At 31.9% G+C, this 24,370-nt stretch overlaps 1 protein-coding gene across 7 annotated transcripts in view; it reads right to left on the bottom strand.

The window, feature by feature from the left end:
• Positions 1 to 24,370, bottom strand: part of Sbp2 (SECIS-binding protein 2) — a 99,536-nt gene that overhangs the window by 38,944 nt on the left and 36,222 nt on the right. For 5 of the 7 annotated variants that reach the window (XM_085813996.1, XM_085813999.1, XM_085813998.1 and 2 more), the window contains exons 2-5: positions 22,791 to 22,842; positions 8,667 to 9,640; positions 4,987 to 5,059; positions 1,646 to 1,764 (exon numbers count right to left, since the gene is read on the bottom strand). In XM_085813996.1, coding sequence (XP_085670122.1) covers positions 1,646 to 1,764; positions 4,987 to 5,059; positions 8,667 to 9,640; positions 22,791 to 22,836 — 1,212 coding nt within the window. In that variant the 5' untranslated portion in view covers positions 22,837 to 22,842. Of the gene's footprint in view, positions 1 to 1,645; positions 1,765 to 4,986; positions 5,060 to 8,666; positions 9,641 to 22,500; positions 22,598 to 22,790; positions 22,843 to 24,370 lie in introns of all 7 variants that reach the window. The other 2 variants (XM_085814001.1, XM_085814000.1) reach the window with 1 other exon arrangement.

Raw genomic sequence — 24,370 nt, 5'->3', positions numbered from 1 at the left:
GTCTTCTGTAATCACCACACGGGCGGAAAGAACCATCTTTCTTTGTCACTATGTGTAAGGGACTTGCCCATTCTGAACTGGCTAGACTAATGATGTTATTGTCCAGCATATATTTGAATTCTCTTTTAGCTATTTTCAACCATTTAGGGTCTAATTGTCTTGCTTTACAATTTACAGGTTGCCCTTTAGTTATAATATAATGTTTCACATTATGCTTTACAGTAGAAATAAGAAAATTTGGTTTTGTTATTCTAGGAGGATACATAGCAAATAAATCAGAATATTTACATAAGCTGCCCGTTGTATTTACAGTTTCATTAATAGAGATGGGTGCGATGTCCCCATAAACTGCAAGATTCCTCACACCATCAATTAGCCTTTTATGCTTTATATCAATCAATAAATTGAACTTATTTAAAAAATCTGCACCTAATATGGGTTTACTAATTTTTGCTACAATAAATGGGAATTGAAATTCTTGGCGTAAACCAAGATCAAGAATTAAAACTTCTGTACCAAAAGTATCAACTTCTGTGTTGTTTGCAGCATATAATTTATAGTAAGAATGTGGCAAAGTTCTTTTTTATAATAATTTAAAAGGCAAAAAGCAAGAGCAAGAATCATTTGTTTTTGATATATAACATCTTTATTATTCATTGTAGCACTCCCTAACTCCTTACTGATTTCAGGCATGACAACACTTCAAAAACTAAACCGAAACTATAGGTGAAATGAAAGTAGTAGTTATTATCTAGTAGAAGTAGTTGTAGTTATTATGACCAATAATAATTGTCGCCTACAACTTATTATTGACAAATAAAAATTAATTAAAACAAAGTCTCGTCCTCTTGTGATGTGCACATTCAGTGGATTCCCTCACATGTGGACATTTGGGAAATGAAGAGGCAGATGTCCTGGCAAAGAAAGGTGCCAAGGAGGCTTTGGCTACTTCCAATTGTCTGACTTATCTTGAGCTGTATTCTGCCAGAAAACATACCGATAAAACGACTTGGCTTGTCCCTCCAATACACTCTTGGTACCGGGTTGAATCCCCTAGTGGATCCCTCACTATGAACTGTGACAGATGTACCCAGACGGCATTCCTCTGCTTTCTTAGTGGCCATTTAAGAAGCCTTGCCTTCCAAGGAGGTCAAAAGACACACCTGATTTACCGAAATGCAACAATGAGCAGGCTTCTCTGGCACATATCCTTAGGTGTCTGGGTTTGTTCTACAATGACTTAATTAAGTCCCCTATGCTAGTTTGAATAAACTCGTAGACCTCATCTAGCAGAAGCTGGACTCGAGGATTAGTAACAACAACAACAAAATTAACATGCATATCTTGAAACTGTCTTTTTACATTACATTTATTTTTGAGTTGGATAATTTATTTTTGATCAGCATGAAGTAACATTTTCTATAAGAATACTATGTTTTGTTTTTCATTAGTAAGATCAAGAGAATAAATGATGTGCTATCAAACTAACATTTAGGATACAATAAGTAATATTTTTCCTTCATTTTTATTATTTAATTTATACAGTTGCAATCCTAAAAAAATTTAAGCATATAAGCAACCTTTATTCAACCAGCATTTAAGCAACCTTCATAAAATAAGTACTTCAAAATAACACTTCACATACCTTAGATGTTAAAAGCATATCCAAAAATGATATAGTAATGGGGGAGTTCACGTGTATAGCAATTTTTTCTTGACTTTTAGCAGGAACTATGTCATCACTTGCTTTATTACTTTGGTTAGCTGAAACAATATTCCAATTATTAAAATTCTATTGCAGATAAAACTGTTTAATGGTATAACTACAAATAAACTTGATTATAATAAGCATTAGGAAATGGCAAAACATTTATACAGTCAAAAGTCGTTAATCCGGACTCGTCGGGACTTCGGCGATTCCGGATTATCGATTTTTCCGGATTATAGATCATCAGTTTAAATCTGGTAAGATGGCGCGCAAAAATTATAAAATTAAAAATATGAAACCGTAATTTATGAAACAAAGAACAATTATGATCTAAAGGGTATCAAAACTTACAAAAAAAAAAAAAAAAAAAAAAAAAAAGCTTAATATTTATTTGTTTACATTATTAAACATTTCTTTCAATGTAAGTTGTTTAAGTTGCTTTGTTTTATGTGCTAATACTTTCTCTTTAATTCTATAAACAAACATAATTTCTTGTTCAGTTACAAAGTTCCGCTGTTCAAGTCTTATAATTGCTGTGCCGAGAATACCGACTAATTTGTCAATTGAAATTTTTTCGTTTTCAATAACCTCTGTGTCACTTTCTTCACTATCGAAAGCGAATTATAATGACGAGGAATTTGATTTAAATCATATCAAAGACGGAATATATCGAGATGAAATACTACATTTAGTAAGGAATTATAAGCCAAATAAAATAAAGACATCTGCCCTGAAGATAAGGCTAGTGCTGACAGATCAACTTCCAATTCATTGCGCACCGCAACGTTCCCCCCCTCCCTCCCCGCCGCAGAGCAGCGTGAAATTGATAAACAGATTTCGGAATGGTTAGAAAAACAAAGGATATGCCTTTATCCATTTTTTGCAGCAATTCCACTTTTTGTTTGATGGACATCGAAACATACTTTCACTTTGTAGATCCTTTGGGAGCTCCAGCATCGGAAATTCTATTTGACATAATCAAAAGTTCAAGCTTACTTTTATAAAATTGCTCTAACAGTCTGCAAAAGATAATAAGCCAGATCCAATTTGAAGATTAAGGAACAACGCAATCTGCAACATTAACTGAAATAGATAATTAGATAATTTTAGCTTATACCGTCCGTTATACATTAAACGCACATGTGTAAACGTCTTACGCGCATGCGTAAATGCTTATGCGCATGCTTCAACGCGATGCATGCGCAGAAAGTTTGTAGCTTTGAGGTCCAGATTATAGATCATTCCGGATTATGGGTGTCCGAATTAATGACTTTTGACTGTATTATCATCATTATTGCTGTAACAATGAAACTATCTTATATTTTTAAATAATTTTTAGCAGTTAGATTAAAAAAGTGTCAGAGAGAAGAAACCATATACACCTTTTTTTTTTCATTAATATCTTTGTGTTACACTAATACTTTTAGAACTAAATATAATTTGACTCATTTGCAATTAAAATCAATAAAAATTAATACAAACACCATCTAAGTAAATAATTTTATTTATGAATCTTACAATGCCTTCTGTGAATATAAAAATCAACAAAAAACAGTTTAATAAGCTATATGCTATATAAGAGAGCTAAGTTAATTTGATGTTTTATCTGGTCCTTAATTTTTCCCCCAGTGATTTCTCATGTAATATTTTTAGATCAACAAACTTAATTTCTTTGTTTAACCTTTATATTAAAACAAGAGACACATATATATTATTTGTTATTTTCTTATTAATGCAGTGGTACTTTACGAAGTACGGATTGTTGCTTTGTCTTGATGAAGTTTCACTCTTTGAAAGTCATTGGGAAAATGAAACAGAATTTCTTCTGTAAATATTAGATGCAGAATTATGGAATAGGAATATTTACTTCTCTTTGGAATGTGTAAAAAATATCCTTCAATCCACAGCTTATTTACATGCAGCATTTCAGAAAAAGGAAAAATTTAATAGTGGATGATATTTCTCACTTCAAATTAGAAGATGTTGCCAGAAATTTTTTGTTCAAAACATTTGCTAATTTTTTGTCAACATAGTTTTAAAAATATGTAAACACTCTGTACTTATTCCAAATTTTAGTTTCTTTATATCTGACATGTGTTGTAAATTTTGCCACTAGAGTTTTCATAGTTTTCCCATTTAAAATTTACAATGATACAAATGTTAGCTAAAATTTCAAAATGGTAGGAGGAGAAAAAGATAATTGCTAAACTGGCCACCCATTTGGAATAGTGGTTAGCCATACTAAAGGGTCTGGGTTTAAATCCCAGAGAAGACATGGATATTTGTAAATGTATAGTGTCTGTGTGGCATGGGGGCACTCTAAATATGCAGCGAGCTGAAAGTTCCCTCAAGAGGTTGGTGATAGGGGAAGAGGGGTGGGAGACCTGTCCCTCCAGGCTGCTCCCAATCAAAACTGGGGGCAGAATTGAGAAAAGTTGTATTGTCACTTGTATGCTGCTCAAGGCTTTTGCCAACGACAGACACAATCTTGCAATCCTTGCCATGATGAATTTCATGGGCTTTTCTGATGTTACTGTCAAACAAGTGAGATAAGACACAACAACATAATTCCAAATGTAACTGAACTGCTAAGAACACATCACTGCTTCTGAATATTTAAATGTGTTTAGCTATTTATTACCAATGATTTAAAAGTTCTACATAAATAATCTACAGTTTAATTAATATAATATTAGCTGCAGAATAATTGGTACCATCTTATCACAACAGCCCCCAAAATTTAATCACTAATCAACTGAGAGTAATATTTTTAGCGAGGTATAAGAACACATGGCAAGATGTCTTTGTTGATTCACTGTAATAAGGCAGTACTGAATAATTAACATTTACTTAGTTACTCTTAATCATCCATATGAACTACTGGTTCTAAAAGGGTAATGTTGTTTTTAAGAACTCTTTATATTAAAAATAACGGGGGGGGGGGGAGGGAGAAACACAAATAAAATTCCTTGCAACTTATCGTAAGTTGAACTAAAATATTTCTTCTTTATTATTATATTTACAGATGTGAGTTCCTTTAAAAAAATTGTTTTAAAAAAAGGATGATATACTATCTAAATATATAAAACTGCAATTTGAAACTAAGAACGTCATCTGTTTTTAATTTTTTTTAAAAGATTTTTGATTAGCAAACAAGATTTTTACATTGACTCTCTAGAATAAAATTATTTTGTATTGAACATTACAATATTACACACACACATATATATACATACACAACTCAATCCATAGAAATAGAAATTTATTTCATTACTTACTTCTCACAACATCTGTGACTTGTTCCCCAGTAAAACTGTTGGGTAACTTGGGAATTACAGAGCTTTCAGTGGCCTAATAACAGCAATTAAAAATGAATAAGAAATATTTCTGCATTATAATTATAAATAAGAATATTATAGCTGTATAATGTTATCCATTCAAATTTAAAAATATTAAGAAGAAATATCATAAATAAAATTCCAGCTATATAATTTTAAACTTCCAACTTATATTTTAATTACATTTATTTTTTTTTTCTTTAATTTCTAAAAAGAAGAGAATAAAACTAAAATAAAAACAATTTCTAATTGCTTGGCATCAGACAATGATAGTATTTCTTACATAAATAATATGAATATTACAAAGTATAGATACAATAGATAAATATTTTTATTAGTCTGCAATTTCTTAATAATTTTAAATAAATACTATTTACAAAATATCTTAAGGCTAAAAAAGAGCAAGTAGTAGATTTTAAATAAGTACCTTTTAACTCTAAAATTGAATGCCATAAATCATAAATACTGACAATCGTATGTTTACAAGTTTCTGGGTTATTAAACTGTTTTTTGGGAGAAAGAATAATTTTATTTTCAAAATTTTCCAAGTTGCCACTAAGGAAACAGCCAAAACTGTAAAAGAATCGACAATAAAGAAGTTTTGAAATAATTTTATCATTTAATTATTATTATAAAAAATGATGCTTTATGGCATGAGATAACGTCTTAAAGCAGTTCATATAATGCATGAAAAAATCTCTGCCTCTACTTTACAAAGAATTCTGTAGAATCTGAGATGAGGACTCAGAACAGTTCTTGAAAGTTTGTAAGAACAAAATGTGCTTTAAAATTAAATTTCTCAGATCCTAGAAAAATCAGCAATAAAAAATGAATAAATGATGAAGTTGGAATTCAAAAATAAAGATGAAAGGTAATTTTATCATTAGCAATGCCATCTGAGGAAGTAGCCAAATATTTTATTTGAAAATTACTGTTGAATAATAAAAATCATCAAAACTGTATTTGACATTTTATTTGTTTGTTTGTTTGATGATCACATTTAGTGCTATTTTGCAGTTTGATGAATTAAAAGAAAAGTATTATAGACATTCAGCCAAAAATACTTTCTGTTAAAAAAGAATGAAAAGTTTCACACTGCTTGTAAAGTTTCACACTTCCTAGTGAGAAATGATATTGAGAGGTGTACCAGTGTGTTGCTTCAGCCATAGAAGCACATACATTTTTACACAATCTAATAGCAAGAGAAAGGCAACTATCAAGACAAAGTACCAGCTATTCCAATTAGATCATCATCTATATAATCACACAGTCTTCAAGCAAAACAAAGTGCATTCTGGTTTACAAAACTAGAACCATCATGTAGCAGCAAGAACAGGAGAAAGGTAAATTGTAAAAGTAAATTCAAGTCAATTTGTAACTGATGCATTTCTTTTATGCATTTTTATTTAGCATCTCATTTAGTATTTTGTTACAGCAGCCACTGCAAGCACTTCGGCAAAAGTTGGTGACATTTAAAATTAATTTGGAGAAAACTAGAAAAATGGAAAATTTCAATATTTGGGGGAGATAACTATTTATCTTTGTGAAGACCAATTTATCTACCACTGCTTTTACAGAATCAAAATTTAATATTGTCTAATTTCCATCCACATCTAACTGTGCATTGTACCATCTGATGGAAGATCAACATCAGCCAAATAATATAGTACAAAGTCTTTAATCTGGACATCCATAATCCGGAATGATCTATAATCTGGACCTCAAAGATGCAGCGCGTTTAATGTATAACGAACGGTATAAGCTAGGCTAAAATTATCTATTTCAGTTAATGTTGCAGGTTGCGTTGTTCCTTAATCTTCTAATTAGATCTGGCTTATTATTTTTTGCAGACTGTTAGAGCAATTTTATAAAAAGTAAGCTTGAACTTTCGATTATGTCAAAAAGAGTTTCCAATTCTAGAGCAGCCAAAGGATCTACAAAGGAAAACCATGTTTCGATGTCCATCAAACAAAAAGTAGAGTTGCTGCAAAAAAATGGATAAAGGCATGAAGAAAGTGACAGAGAGGTTAGTGAAAATGAAAAAATTTTGATAGACAAGTTAGTCGGTATTCTCGGCACAGCAATTACAGGACTTGAACAGTGGAACTTTGTAACTGAACAAGAAATTATGTCTGTTTATAGAATTAAAGAGAAAGTATTAGCACATAAAACGAAGCAACTTAAACAACTTACACTGAAAGAAATGTTTAATAAAGTAAACAAATAAATATTAAGCTTTTTTTTTTTTAAATTTTGATACCCTTTAGATCATAATTGCTCTTTATTTCATAAATTATGGTTTCATATTTTTAATTTTATAATTTCTGCATGCCATCTTACCAGATTTAAATTGATGATCTATAATCCGGAAAAACCCCTAATCCGGAATCGCCGAAGTCCCAATGAGTCCGGATTAAAGACTTTGTACTGTATATGAAGTACAAAGGAGCATGAAAATGAATGCTGGAAAAACGAAATCAACAAGGAGCCCCCTGTGCAGTATTTCCACTTGCATCTCCAAATACTTTACCTCCTAATGAATAAGTAGCCATTTTTTACTTTCATTTAGTATGTAAAATTCACTGCTTTTGAAAAAGTATTCAACCACTGCAGTACTGTTCTGTTATCAGGACCAGACACAGAAATGTTTGTTTGGATGGATGGATGGATGCATATGTTAATGTATGCATGTGATATTTGCAGTAGATGCACATTGGAAATGATGAAGCTTAGCAATCTGGTCACATCAGAGTCTGGGTGTGGTCGTTGCAAAGTGAAAGGCAACCGAATTGAAGACACAGAAGAATTTCACTTTTAAAAACTCCATATCCTTATTCACTTAAAATGGCAGATCATTATTAATTTAGATTCTCCAAAATTACATATCCAATAATGATTTAAATTAAAATAAGGTTAAATTTAGGCTTTTGACATCATAACTATTCTAACAAAGGTAAGAAGAAGGGACAGAGCAACGCATTGTCTTACGGCAGCGATGGCAGGAAGCACGAACTCCGCATTTATAGTAACGATTACATAACATGCCAGAATGTTCTCAAAAGTACTGGTCTAGGGAGAAGATCCTGAAATTGTGGAAAGTTAATTAGAGGTTGCCTGTTTGCATAGAGCATAGCCATCATATTTTTTATATTTTACATGAATATACATATATATATATATATATATATATATGTAAGCAAAGCTTATTCATTCTTAATTGTCTTGCACTTTAAAAACAAAAGACAAAGTTAAAACTTTTAAAAGAATAAGCTAGTGGAAAAGAAAAAAAAAAAGTTTGAAATATTACGATTTTATTTACATTGAGGTAATTGTATAATCATATTTCAAACATAATTTTGTACTTCATGAAAGAAACCTGCAATACATATTTTTTTCATTATATTTCCTCCACATACATATTTCATTATCATAGGAAGAATTACACTTTTAATGAAATATGCTTACAAATGATATCAGAGTATGTAGTGACTTAAGCTTATTAGTTAAATTGTCCTAAATAGCTACAACATTAATAAAATAAATTTTAATCAGTATTATTTAAATATTTTATTTATAATTTCATTTTTGCAAGATTTAATAAAAAATGAGGAGAAACTTACCATTTCTTGTTCATTACTTTTACTGGCAGAACTTGATGAAACATTTTCTTTATTAGATTTATGTATAAGAGCTGTTCCTAGCTCAGGATATTCCTCAGAATCATTTATGTTTGTCTTAGCGTTTTGAATCTTGCATGAATTGAATGTTGATTGCACACTGGATTGATTACGAATTTTTGAAAGTGTTTCAGCACTAAGAATAGTAATTTTACCTGTTTGCAGAGGTTGTGGTTTTTTAACTTTAGGTTTTCTCTTTTTCTTCTTCTTTTTAGTGTTAGGCTCAGAGTTTGATACTGAATTATCATTTTCAATACTGGAATTTTTAGCAGTACTTTGAGTTTTTGTTTTATCTTGAAAGGATTTATACTCGTAATTTATTTTAACTCTAGCATTATCTCTAGTACAATTATTGACTTGATTTTCTGAAAGAGCTGCATTACTTTGAGTACTTTTATAATTATCTGATCCTGATGCATCAAATCTGACATTATTCTTTTTTACAAAGTGTGGTGTTTTTACACTACTGTTAGTTTCACTAAAACTGTAATTGCTTTTAAAAGGATTTTGTAACTCACCCTTTCCAACAGCTCTTTTATTTATCACAATTGAATGACTGTTATGCAAAGCAACATGCTGGGAAGACATGCCAAGTGTTTTCCTTTCAATAGTATGATTTTGTACATTTCCACATTTGTTGACATAAAAGTTATCAACACATCTGTTCTTTTCCAGTGGCACTTTTAACTTATCTGAATACGAGAAATTTGTTTTATTATAATTACAATTTTTTCCAGGAACATTATGAAATTTTTCTTTAAAATCATTTTTCTGTGAAATTTCGGTTAGAGATGGAAATTCATTTTTGTCAGGGAGAAACTTTTGAGCATTGGGTTGATATTGCTGCATATATTTGCTTTCAGCCCCACTTCTTTGGCACAATACTTTTTCATAATTGTTAGGTTTTCCATTTCTACCTATAAAAGTAAAAATATAGACTTAATTAATTAAATCTATTTAATTTAATACGATCATCAATAAAAATTAAGACTTTTACCAAAATATGTGAATTTAATATAACAGCATAAATATAATTTGAATCTTATATAAGTTAATAAATTCATAGTGATTCTAAGCAAAAGATAAAATGTCTAAAAAATTAAATAACTGTTTAATGATAATTATGCTATATTAAAGTATGCACACAAATTTAAAAGCTTCACCTGGAATATTAAAAAACCTCTAAAATTTATGGAAGAAGTTACATTCCCCCCCAGAGAAAGTTCAACATTAATTTGCACTTTACTAGAAATAAAAAAAAATTCTTAGTTCTATGTTATATTGAAATATAAATATGGATTTGCCCTTCCTTATGCAGATAAAGTATGCCTATTTATACAGCATAATTGAAGCAGTCAATGCTCCCGTCTTTTTATCAAAATTCGAAAGAAATATTTAAAATTTAGGGAAAGAAAAGACATTAAATCTTTGACATAAATTATTCCATCTAATAAATTTCTGCATTATCCTAATTTTTTACAGCAGTTTAAATGCAATGATTCTCTTGGATCCATTATGTATATGTTGTTATGATATTCAGTGACTGGTTATGATCCAAAGAATATGAAATACCTTGCATAAAGCCATGGAACCTTTGTTTCTCCAAAACAACTTTCATGCCAGAGAAGCTCTGCAAACCATATGAATGCTGTAATATATTCAGCATTCATATGGTTTGCAGTAAGCTATCTATTCCATTTAACCAACTGTGGATAAGCATGAGTCACACAGACCAATCTTGCAGATTATTTGCATACCTCCACACTTGAAACAGACACATCCAGGTTATGAAGAGATATTTCAATACATAATATATAATGCATCCAGTTTCCAGTTTTTGATTACCAGGAGGAGGAATGAGAAATATTCCTTTATCTGACTCCCATGACCCCCATACATGATTTTTTAGAGCATCTGTGGATAAAAGGGATCTGAACCTATTAGCCATGAATCCAGCACTACTCAATAAAATACTGTTATTATTTATACCACAAAATTTTTATGGATGATTCCCTACTCAGAGAGCTACTACTCCAGAGCTTGAGAGGGATCAACCCACTATTAGGTACCCATAAGTGTAGCCAAGGGGGTGCAAGGAGGTGCACTTGCATCTCACTAAATGAATGCTGCTCTTTTTTTTTTTTTTTTTTTTTTTTTTTTTTTTTTTTTAATTTTAACCAATAAGTTAGCGAAAAGTTTTCTCTGTTTTTTTAGGTCCCCTCCCCTCAAAATGACCTCACAAATGCTTCAGAGCATGGAGGTAAGAATAAACTACATCCTATCTACATGCTTCAGAGCTGGGAGGAGGGAACCACTTACGAGTCGAAATTTGCACATGGGGTTCAAAGCTTTACGGCAACCAATCAGAGTTTAAAAAAAGGGTCATATGAGCCATGCAAATCATTGACCCTTCCAACATTTGTACTTAATGATTTTGTCCCTGCATAGTCAGTTATTTTCTGCTGAGGGAAAATTTATTTGGTGTTCTTTGTTCTTATTTTAAACTTTTGTGATTCATACTAGCTAGCGGATATATTGACTTTTTGAGGCTATAAATACAAGAAAGATGGATATACGAAAATTTTTGCATCTTATTTCTATCTGTAACCAGAGTTGGAGTAACGCATAAGACATCTTAGGTATTGCTTAATGTCATTCAGAACAAATGTCAGCTATTGTTCTTCAAGCCCTCTTTTCATACAGAAACAAAGAAAGAGTTATGAGGAGTTGCAGCAAGATTTGCATCCTCCTAAGACATAGGGCCCATGCAGCAGTTAGGACATTTTTCGATTTATTATTTAATAATCTAAAAATTCATGCCTGTTTTATAGGCTGTGGTGACTTTAAATAAAAACTGAGCTTAAATAAGAGAATAGTCGCAGAACTTTTGGTATATAATTAGACCATTTATGTAACCAAAGGCATCCCAATGAAATTAGTATGCTCCGTAAAAATAATTGAGAATTGCTAAGATGTTTATTGAATTTAATGCATGCACATGACTCTTTTTGCAGTCTGTAGTGAATGCCAAAGTTACATGTAACAAAAATTAAAGACTGTTTTCCCTCCATGTGGAGGGGGCAAGGGGAGTTACAACAAGTGTACAATTCATTTTATTTTTTGGGAAAGACAGATAGATGTTTTGAATAATTTTTTCCTCATTATTATCACCAAAGAAAAGTTTACATACAAATTAGGAAACACCTATTTAAGCTATAAGATGGTGTAACAGCTTTAAATAATATTAAAATTTTGTAGTTTAAATAATTTAAATAGATGAATATTAAGGTATTTGTGAATGACAATATTTGAAACCAGACTCGAGTGCCTCGTGCGACTCTCGCACGAAGAATGTAATTTATTTTTAAATGTTAGAATATGTTTTCTCTTCATGTTTGTATGTCGCCATTTTTTTTTTAGTGTTAAATAAAAGTTATTGCTGTGTTCCATCATTGGAGTTGCTTCATTTCGCCAAAGAAGTATTACAGTCTTAATTATTTTGGAGGCACCGACGAGATCGAATAATCGTGCGTATTTTTATTTCATTAGTTCATCACTGAACATAATATTAGTGATACCAGATTATTACTTCTTGTTAATATTGAATTGCTTTATTTTATTAGTTCATCACTGAACGCAATATTAGTGATACCAGGTTATTACTTCCTGTTGATATTGAATTGCCTTATTTTATTAGTTCATCACTGAACGTAACTTCCTGTTGATATTGAATTGTCTTATTTTATTAGTTCATCACTGAACATAATATTAGTGATACCAGGTTATTACTTCCTGTTAATATTGAATTGCCTTATTTTATTAGTTCATCACTGAACGTAATATTAGTGATATCAGGTTATTACTTCCTGTTAACACTGAACTGCCTTATTTTATTAGTTTATCACTTGAACGTAAACTTAGTGATACCATTTTAATGCTGTCTCTACTAGAGCTCAAAAGAAAAGAGAAATAGCCGAAGAGAAGATCTTGGAACCGACGAAGGAAGAAAATAAAGCATCCAGAGATGTTTTTGAAGAAGAAGATAATTTACCAGAGCTAAATTCGGAAGATGAAACTCTCATGAAACTGGTAAACATTGACTCAGAAGAAATTGCACAACTTCAGCTTGCTGATAAGGAACTGTCTAAAATCATCCAAGAAGTTAAATCACCAGAATTAAACGTGGAAGATGTTCACGAAAATTTGAAAAACGATAAAGAAATTAATATTGAGAATCATTTTGCAATGCAGCGTTATCGTCATCTTTCAGCTTTTGATTTAATATCAAAGCCGCTACTAATAGACGAAGAAAACAATTGTCGAAAGCAAATGACAAATGAATATTATCTGAAAGGCACAGATGAACTGAGGAAAGGCTTTGCTGTGAATTATAGCCGAGGAAATGGTCCACCATGGAAGAGATCTAGGCGCCGTCAAGAAAAAAAAAAAAAAAAAAAAAGACTAATTTGAACACTGTTCCATTTTCTTCCTATTTAAATGTGGTGTAAAAATATTTGTTTAAAATTTAAAATTTTCGGCCTGAAAATTTTAAAACTTATGAGAGAAGTTATCTTTTCTCTTTAAGCAATTGAGCAAGCCGAGCTTATAAACTTTCGAAATTTACAGAACTTTTCCCTTCGGTAAAAGTCTCTCCGTTGGGGGAGAGGTTGTAACAGCTTTAAATAATATTAAAATCTTGTAGTTTAAATAATTTAAATAGATGAATATTAAGGTATTTGTGAATGGCAATATTTGAAACCAGACTCGAGTGCCTCGTGCGACTCTCGCACGAAGAATGTAATTTATTTTTAAATGTTAGAATATGTTTTCTCTTCATGTTTGTATGTCGCCATTTTTTTTTTTTTTTTGAGTGTTAAATAAAAGTTATTGCTGTGTTCCATCATTGGAGTTGCTTCATTTCGCCAAAGAAGTATTACAACGGATTGAATATCAACTTAAAATCCACCTCAAAATAACTAAAATATGAAATTAGAACATAATTGTTAAAAAAAAAAAAAAAAAAAAAAAAGAGTTTTGAAGTTAGTGATTAACTATCTGTTCTTCTATATGCAATATTAGCTATAATATTAACTATAAAAATTATCTATAATCGAAATAAATCACTCATTCAAAATTCGCACTGAGATTTACGATTTATGCAACATGAATGTTTTTACCTACCGTTCAACAGCGCCTTGTACTGCTTCAACATGCCATTTCTGTACATACTTTCCATTACAAAATCTGCTTATTTCAATCTTCTCTATCTGCCTTTACATTTTTGTGATATACTTTAAAATTAGTTTGTGGATGTGTCTGTTTAACCACTTGCACTACGGCTAAACTTCACGGTTGTGGTGCCGTGCGCTACAATATAACAAGCGGTAAAGTGTCTCATTTACGCCGCTCCGCGTCTGCGAGTACAATCCAGAGCTGGAATTCAAGAAATAAACAATCTCATTGTTAGGTGAAGTGTGCACAATGTTATTTTGTGCACGGTTTGAGACAAAAGCATCTTGACGTGCCTGGCACTTCTTTTTAGTGCAAGTGGTTAAGGAAAAAATTTAATTTTAATCACTTTAATCTTAATCTTTCATTTGAAAACTCTCCCTTTTAAATTTGCTTTTTTTTAACTTTATTTTATTCCTGCTAAAATTTAACACATTTCTTTTACTCAAAGGAAATATATCATAAAATTATAATAATATTTTAGGAGGTGATAAATTCTTCTTATCCTATATAATCTAACATCATTAATAGCCAGCCAATGATATTAGTCAATAATAACTTCCTATGGTAAGAAAAATTTAAAAATAGATATACAGTTGCTAATTTTCAAGCTGAAAAGTTCTTGTAGTTCCTGCTTTCGTTGAAAAACAAATAGTTTTAAGTTTAAAATTTAACTTCATCTGCCACTTAGGTTAATTTAAAAGTGCATACTTGTTTAAGGGAAAGATCCACGATTTCCTCTTCATTAGAAAAATATATCCGATATCGACCATTAACTCTCTCATACTAAATTCATAACCAGACTAATGTTTTATATAAAGACATTCTGCTTATTATCATATGCTTGTGTATATGTATTGATGTGTGTGTGCTTGTGTATATTAATTACATTTACTAATTTTTATTTTTATTATTTTTTATTCAGTGTAAATAATAAAAATTCTTCCCAAAGAATGCTTTAAGTTGAAAGTGTCTGGCCATTCAAAAAACAACTTTAAATTCGCCGAAGTACTATATATACCCTAATCTGTTATTATAAGATTTTCATTTTGGTATTGTCCATTAATAAAAGAAAAGAGACAAGGATGGCCAAATGCACAAATGATATCATCTCCCGTAAAACTAGTTTTCATTCCCTCTCAGAAATCATAGTAGTTTTGACACTTTCTACGGGAAAAAAAATCTAATTTCCCTACTTTTAAAAACAGGAGACTTTTCAGCTAAATTCTAATTTTTGAATTCAATTTGGCCAAAGTGCATAAAAAGTTTTAATCAAGTTCTTTCATAATCAAATTTTACATAATATATTAGTCATTTTGTTTAATATTTTATACCTGGATATTAAAAAATACATATAATGAATTTTGCTCGTAAAACTTTTATGTTCAATTTTTAAGGAATTTTAATTACTTTCATGATGGGGAGGATGAAAAAATGTTCCAAACTAAGGTGATATTCTATAGGAATTTATGCTTAGATAATTTGTTCATAAGCTGAAATGTTCATGAAGTGAGGGATTCATGATTCCATTGTATAAAAAATTAAATCACCAATTTATGTAAAATTTTGATTTCTGTATTTAAAATTAATTTACCTTAAAATAGGAAAATTCACTTGCATTTCCTTAAATTTTCTAAATATCATAGTGATCTTCTTCTGTCATTTGAATATAAATAACCATTGAGAGAGTTTAAATGCATGTATCATGGGCATTTGGCACTTCTAATTCTTTAGATGGAGGCAAGCTATCTATTTTATTCATAGATAGAATTAATTTACATTTGTAACAGCATTATAATGAAAAAGGTATTAATTTCAGAAAGCATAACAATGCTTTTGAAACATTTTGATTGAAAGTTGACTAAGTAGCATTCGCTTAAATGGGAAGATACCTTATATAGGTCCTTCTTGTAAAATTTTATTTAGATCTAAATTTTAGTAAGGTGGCAGTAATAAAAAAATTCTTTTGTGAATGTTATTAATTAAATAAGTGACTGCATCAAAATCGTAAAAACAACCTTGTATTTAGCGTAAGTATATTGAAACACTCAATCGATTTCGAGGGCAGCTAAAGGTCCCTCCTCATCAGGAGAAAGAAGAAAATAAAGGGGAAGGAGTCTCAGAAACATGTGGTACTTATCAGCACTGCATATGGTTATAACCGGATTTTTTAATCAGAGTTACACTGGCCGCCTACTTTTACTGAGCCAGGCTATCTGATCAAACATGTAACACAAAGGAGAAGAAAAATTAGCGAAGTTAAAAATAGGGAGTGAGGGGCAACTGCACCTTACGCTCCAAATCTGAACTTCGAATAATGGAAAGCAACCACTGAACGGATTTTTATACCCTCTGGTAGTACCAAACACGAAGAGGTAACGCCATCTATTGGAAAAAATAACTGAATTAAGATAGTAGAATTTTAAAGGCATTAGGAAGGACTGGATTGGACTTCAAATCATTAACTAAACATGCTAAATCTGAAAAGCCTCAAGAAAATCCAATTCACCTATGGAAGAAGCCTTTTGGATAATTTTTGCAGACCCAAAGTAAAAATTATGGTTAAATGTACAACTATGATATGCTATTGACGACTTGTTAATTTCGCCTTTTCTGACATAAGATTCATGTTCCTTGATATGAAACTTCAATGCTCTTTTTGTTTGGCCAATATATCTTAAACCACACTGACACGATATGCTATAAATTCCCCAAGAATTCAAGACAGAAACACAATCTTTTAGAATCGAAAGGTGAATTTTATTAATAGGGGAGAAACTGACTTGAAAATTGAATTTCTGGAGAATCCGTGCAATTTTATAGCTAACAGAAGGATAAAATGGAAGCACGACAAGGTCATTAATATTATTTCTAAGAGTGGAATGTCTTCTTTGATGGGAATCTGAAAATTTTTTAATGGCTTTATCAATAATCACGGGAGAAATTCCACGGTCAATCGCAACTGCTCTCAAATAATTAAGTTCATTGGTAAGCAAAGATTCAGAGGAACAAACTTTAAGCGTGGAATACATAATAGTAAAAAGAAGCCATTTTTTCCTTAACAGGGTAGCATGACTTGGCATGAGGTGGTAAACAAACTGCAAAGGGTTTACGGTACACAGTAGTGCTAAAATCAGTTTCATTGCGGTTTATAAGAATATCAAGGAAGGGGAGAGAATTGTTGGATTCAATTTCAAGAGTGAATTGGATGGCTGGATCAATGGAATTCATCATAGATAGAATCTCGGATAAATTCTCTTTATAACCATCAAAAAGTGTGAAAGTGTCGTCAACATACCGAATCCAAAGACGAAAAGATAGTTTATCAAATAATTTCATCTCAAAATAGTGCATATAAATGTCAGCAAGTACCGGACTGAGAGGATTACCCATAGCCAATTCTTCAACTTGACGAAAATATGCATTTTGGAAAACAAAGTGGGTTTGACTCAGAGAGACTTTAGTAAGCGAAACCAACTCATTAATTTCAGTATGTGTGAAGTGAAATTCCCGAAGCCTAGTTTCAAGACAATTTAGTGCTCCTTCGACCGGAACATTAGTAAACAGTGATTTGACATCAAATGAAACTATAATGGAACAAAGTGGAGAAATATTTTTAAGTTTATCAATGACTTCAACAGAATTTTTTACAGTGTGAATATTGTTAGCAAGTAGGGGAGAAAATCTGGAAACTAAATATTTGGCCAAAGGATATGAAGCAGTACCTATGTTGGAAACAATTGGTTGAAAAGGAATACTGGTTTTGTGGACTTTTGGAAGAGCATAAAGCCTAGTGCAATTAGTAATAGGTGGAATAAGTGATTTCTTCAACTGAGTTGGCAGAATATGAGAAGATTTGATAGCACTTTTAACTTTCGTGAGGTCCGAAGTTGAAGGATCGTTAGGGATCGAGCAGTATGGGCCTTCGTTTATCAGTTTAAGAGACTCCAGTAATATATGTGTGTTTGTCCATAACAACGATCTGTCCGCCCTTATCAGCTTTAGAGATAATGATATCAGTATCAGAATGAATTTCACGTAAGATCGTAAGATCTCATTTTCCTTTTTGCTAAGATTCGAACCCAAAGATTTGATAAAATTAACGTTATGAGTAATTAGGTGGCGGATTGTATCCTTCTGCATTTCCGAAATTTTTTAGAATTTAAAGGCTTTCTCTATAGGGGCGATGATTTGAGGAATTGAAGGTTTAGATGTCTTTGAAAAGTTGAAATTATATTTTAATACTTTTAACTGATCCTCCGAAAGATTCCTATTGGAGATATTAACAATGGGGTTAACGTTTACAGTGGGAAGATTAGCTAGATAGGTGGGACTATCCGACTGGTGTGTGAGCTTAAGGAATTTAGAAATAAGAACATTTTTATGCCGTTGACAAACGGTATCAGTTCTAGACCAGGATGTATGTTCAAATGAGGAAAATTTTCCAGTTGAATTAGCAATTTTTAAATGGAGGAAATATAATTCAAATTCAATTTTAGATAAGCGTTTGCGCGTGTCCCTTATAATATAATGAAGAAATACCAATTTGAATTTATGCAAAATTTTTTAAACATAAACAGAAGCTTTAAGGCTACATTTCACATGTATAAATTTGGGATTGATAGTGACTGTATGTATGGGCATGGATATTATATGATAACTTGTGAATGCTTTTAGCTGTATTAACTTAATTTGATATGAATACTTGTCAACTCTAACCCTGTAAAAGCCTAAGCACCATGATATGATTTTTGACCTTGATTTCCACACAGGTAATTAATTTTGGTATTATATTTCAGCAGCGAAGACGAAGAGAATAGAAGATATTAGTGAAAGCGAAACTGGAGAATTAATGAAAACATGTGCTTCTCCTACCACTTTAGATACAGCCATGCTTCCATCTACATCACGTAGTAGTAACACCATCAAGGAATGTTGCAACCGTGATTTAGGAAGATGGGTAGGGTGTTCGTCATCAACGGCCACACATCTAAAGATGGTAATATTAAAATGTTGTTGGACACATGATGAAAATTATGATTTTGCAGCAGATGCTATCCATTCCAGAAGAAAGTTTAGACATGAGTGGCCTAAAGACTTAATGCTCCTTGGCTCGCATACTCAAAAAGTGTTAAAAGGAGTATTATGCTTATACTGTGTTCTTTTCCCTCCTACTTCTGCATCAGTGAAAGGTGTTTTGAGGTCCTTCATTATTAAGCCATTCATACGTTATCATGCCATGCACTAAGCTTGTAAAAATCACTTTTCAAATCAGTGGCACAAAGCATCAGTATTGCTTCCAAGAATTTTCTAGAAAATGAACCTGTAAATGTTAGACAAGTTTCTGGGCACAAAAAAGTAGTGGAAGAAATCGAAACGTAATAGCATCAATAATTTCCCCAATCACATTTTGTGGAACATATTACCTCCATCTAAAGGGCCGTTCCCACTGGAGTTTATCTGAGCTAACGAAGTCAGTTCCATGTGTTGACTAGTTCCGCTGTGCCTGCAGTTCAGATTTTTCAACTTGTTGCCCTATGGGGAAAAAACTGGTTTTGAAGATGGGTCGGCTATGTCATGTTTGTTAGCTCAGATAAACCCCATTCTTTTCCAGTGGTAATGGATGGCCCTTAAGGGATAAGATGAAACAGGAAGGGAATTATCAGGACCTGATTCGTCTAAGAATCAAACCAGGAGATAAAAGTTTGCAAAGACATTTCGAAAAAGGTAGTAAAATGCTACTTATATATATCATCTCAAATCCAAAATGAATTGATCAATTTGTGTGAATTGGTGGTGAAAGACACTATAGTACGATATGGAAGAAAAGCTTCTGTTTACAGCATAATGGCAGGAGAAACAAGCGATATATCTGGGAAGGAGCAATTGTAAATTGGTATTAGATTTTTTGATGAAGAAAGGATGGCTGTCTGGAAATAATTCCTATGTTTTATTGAACTAAATGAATTAGACAGTTTTCAGAAAAGGTAAGGTTTTGATCCAAATAAATGTGTTGGACAGGGTTACGATGGATGTTCAACCATTTCAGGGAATATTAGTGGTGTGAAGAAGATCTTGCAACAGATGTATAAAAAAGCCTTGTTTTTCCATTGTGCCAATGACAAACTAAGGTACTACTCTTATATATGCCTCAGGTCACCAAATGTGGCGATATGTGTTCTGCGCTGGTTTTCGGTGCGACTGCGTGTTCTGTGATGTTTTTTGAGGCGATGTTGGTTTCTATGGCAACCCTTTTTACGTGGACACTTGGATTTTACTGTAGTGGTTTTAGTTGCTGGTTGGTTCATGTGGTGGGTAGTTTGAAATGGTTTGTGATGCAATGAAAGATGTGTTGGCAAAATTTTAGTCACGTGCTCGGTAAAACTATTTTTTCAGGTGGCTGGAAATTCTACAAGGATTTAGGAGAAGGTTTTGAACATTTATTTGCAAAAGATAGTATCAATATGTTTTTCCATCGCTGTTCTGAAACAGGAGAAGATCCTTTCAACAAATTTGTGGTGAAATTGTTTTGCTGATGTTTGAAATTGATATTTCTGCTGTTCGAAGAAGCATTCATTCCTGGTAAGTGCATTTTATTTAATTGTTGTTCTTATTTTGTAGAATGTTACGTTCATTATTTTCTTAGTATGAATTTTGTTTTTATCATTGTTTTTTGAATTGCTTGTAGTTTATTTTAGTTTATTTTGTTGATTTGTGTACAATGCCTAGATTGTGCAATTCGTAGATGTTTTTTAAAGTTTAAACAGAATGCTGTGTACATGGTATTGTTTGAAATTTATTGTTGTTAATTTATTTAAGCGAGGTGTGCGTAGTTTGTAGATTCCTTCGCTGCATAGATTGTGCAATTCTGTAATTTTTAAGTTAAAACAGATCTCTGTGTACATGGATTCTTTTCAAATATTTTTGGTTAGAAACTTTACGTTTTTGCTATCTAAATTTTTTGTTTTTGTTTTAGATTTTTAGCTTAATTTGTGTGCTCAAAACGTGGTTTTTGCACCTGCGAAAACAGTGTTTTTGGAGACATTTTAGGCTTAAAGTTCAAAATGCAGACAAAAAGTTTAGGCAGTAATATGGCACCGTGGAGGTTCTCGCAAAAAATATTTGTCGCCGAGCGTGGGCGTACATAAGAGTAGTTCCCAAACTAAATTTAGTTGTCAACGATTTGAACTGCATATCAGAAATCAGAAATACTACTGCTACTGTAAAGAATGTAATAAACTTTTTTCGGGAATCTGTTCTACGAAGAAGATCTATAGTAAATATGTGACACACGCTGGTCTCAGAAATGCAGAAGTATTAGTATATTTAAAGAGCATTTTATAAACATAGTACAGGGCCTGGAAAAGTTATCAAACGAAGGTAATGCATCTACCAGAAAAACTTCTTTCGAATTACACTCTGCTGTGACAAAATCTGAATTTATCGTGTGCATATTACTAATTGCAAAATATTTGGCTCTGCTAGAACCTGTGGCTAATATTTTACAGTCCAAAATTTTAAATATGCTACAATGTGTAGACGACATAAACAGAATTTTAATGCTTGTAAAAGAATACTATAGAGCAACAGATGTTTGACACTAGAAAATTTTGTCTTTCGCAAAAGCTATGGCTGAGAGCATTGGCAGTTAATTGCAAGCACCAAGAATTGTAAAATGCTGAAATTGTCCAGCATCTACAACTAATGAATTCTGGAAAAGGTCTCTTATTATCCCTTATCTGGATTCCTTAATACTACCACTGGAAGAAAGATTTTCCAGCAATAATTTACCATTTTCTTTGTTGTTCTTACATCCTGTGACTATGCTAAAGATGTCAGTGGAAGAATTTACCAAAAAAGCTGAGTGCTTTTTGTAACTTTTATAATCTGAAAAATTCTGACATTGAGAGAGAACTGTGGTATAATTTATGGAAAATGAAGAAACTACAGATCGACAACATGAAGGAATTAACTATGCAAGATTTGGTAAAAGAAGTGACAATTTTTTTCCCAGAAACGAAACGAGCTCTTCTTATCTTTGTCTTAACCATGTACTATGTGTACTATTGAGCACTCATTTAGTACCCTGTGCAAAGTAAAAACTTGGTTGCACTTTACAGTGACAGAGAATTGCTTAAATGTCTGTGCATGTCAAGTGTGCATCGAAAGCTTGTCCATGAAACAAGAATAGAAATAGAAGTTTTAGAATGATTTAGTTCAGATAACAGAAAAATTGTTGTAATATAAATTAAAGACCTAGTAAAAAATGTTTAGAAGTCTTTTTATTCCTATCTGCCATATTTCAATGATCTGTTTAAACTCATGTATTCCAGTTCCATTATTTATTTGCTGATTTGTTCGACTGTAGTAAAGCATGCGAGTGCTATCCTGAAGGAAAGCTGTCTTAAAGGAGAATTTTCTGAGGTAAATTGGCTTATATTCAATTTATAATATACGAGGAAGGGAACCACAAAAACACTCATGCAGCCAACCAATAAATAAGCTTTCAAATCGAATTATTGGTGCTGAGCAATTTTATCTACTTTACCACTGACAAATTCGTGTCACATAGTTTTGTTTTCTCGGACTAAGATCGTTTGCACACCCCCAGTTCCAATCCTGGCTATGTCCATGTAGGTACCTATCTAAAAAAATGTATGCAGGTATTTATCTTCTCAGAGTAAGTGGCATAAATAATTCACATCATAATAAGATATACATGATTTCATATCTTTTAAATCTTTTAACAAATCTTTTAAAAATGATAATACAAGTAATACAAACTTACAATCAAACATACAAAAATTCAAGTAAAACCAAATAATTATTAATGCTTACTATGAGACACTTTCTTGTCCATTTCTAAGGCTAGTTTTGAACACATTCACATCTGTCGATAAAAGAAACCATTTTTAATATCTTAAAAAAGATAAATTATAAAATTACAAAGATAAAAACCAAAGTCAAGAGTGTGTTTGTAGTTTCGATTGATTTGATTCAAAAACAAAAACTAAATAATAATAGTATTTGTTTTAAAATTACTCATGGTTTTCTAGATAACTCTTCAGTGTACATGAGCAGTCTATTAATTCCTTTTGTTAAATCTTTTCAAATATTTTTTTTTTTTTGAAAAATATTTGAAAGGATTGTTTACAAATGATTAGATCTGATACTCTGATACCCAATCAGCAGTATGGATTCCGCAGAGGTCTATCCATTACCATGCAACTTGTGACAATAATAGAATTTATTAGTTCTGCCATACACAAGCATCAAACTACTGCGTTCCTATGCTGGATGTGGCCAAAGCTTTTGACCGCATCTGGCATAATGGTCTTATTTATAAATTCATCAATCTCGACATTGCCCGGGAATTGGTCCTTCTCACAAACTCTTTTGTTTACAAATGAACCTTCAGCATCAGACTAGGAAATCATTACTCCCCACGCAGAAAAATATCAGCGAAAGTTCCACAAGACTCAAATTTAGGGCTTTTACTTTATCTAATAGTCAAAAGTCATTAATCCGGACTCGTCAGGACCTCGGCGATTCTGGATTATCGATTTTTCCGGATTATAGATCATCAATTTAAATCCGGTAAGATGGCATGTAGAAATTATAAAATTAAAAATATGAAACCGTAATTTATGAAATAAAGAACAATTATGATCTAAAGGATATCAAAATTTACAAAAAAAAGCTTAATATTTATTTGTTTACTTTACTTTCTTCGCTATCGGAAGCAAATTATAATGACGAGGAATTTGATTTAAATCATATCAAAGACGGAGTACATCGAGATGAAATACTACGTTTATAAGGAATTATAAGCCAAATAAAATAAAAACATCTGCCCTGAAGATAAGGATAGTGCTGACAGATCAACTTCCAATTCAATGCGCGCTGCGGCGTCCCCCCGCCGCAGAGCAGCGTGAAATTGATAAACAGATTTTGGAATGGTTAGATAAACAAAGGATATGCCTTTATCCATTTTTTGCAGCAATTCCACTTTTTGTTTAATGGACATCGAAACATACTTTCGCTTTGTAGATCCTTTACATATTAGTAAATATATATCGGAAATTCTATTTGACATAATCGAAAGTTCAAGCTTACTTTTATAAAATTGGTCTAACAGTCTCCAAAAAATAATAAGCCGGATCCAATTCGAAGGTTAAGGAACAATGCAATCTGCAACATTAACTGAATTAGATAATTTTAGCTTAGCTTATACCATCCGTTATACATTAAATGCGCATGCGTAAACGTATTTTGGGCATGCACACACGCATATTCACAGCCGAAAAGGTTTTACGCGCATGCGTCAATGCGACACATGCGCAGTTTGTAGCCAGGATGAATGATATCCAGCATTGGTGCAGAAAATGGAGAACTTGTATTAATGCTTCAAAATCTCA

The sequence above is a fragment of the Stegodyphus dumicola genome, chromosome 3, assembly GCF_044657685.1.
Source record: "Stegodyphus dumicola isolate Sdum_Otavi_A_Nest chromosome 3, ASM4465768v1".
Lineage (NCBI taxonomy): Eukaryota > Metazoa > Arthropoda > Arachnida > Araneae > Eresidae > Stegodyphus > Stegodyphus dumicola.
The sequence above is the reverse complement of the archived record's forward strand: the minus strand, read 5'-3'. Positions and strand labels throughout refer to the sequence as shown.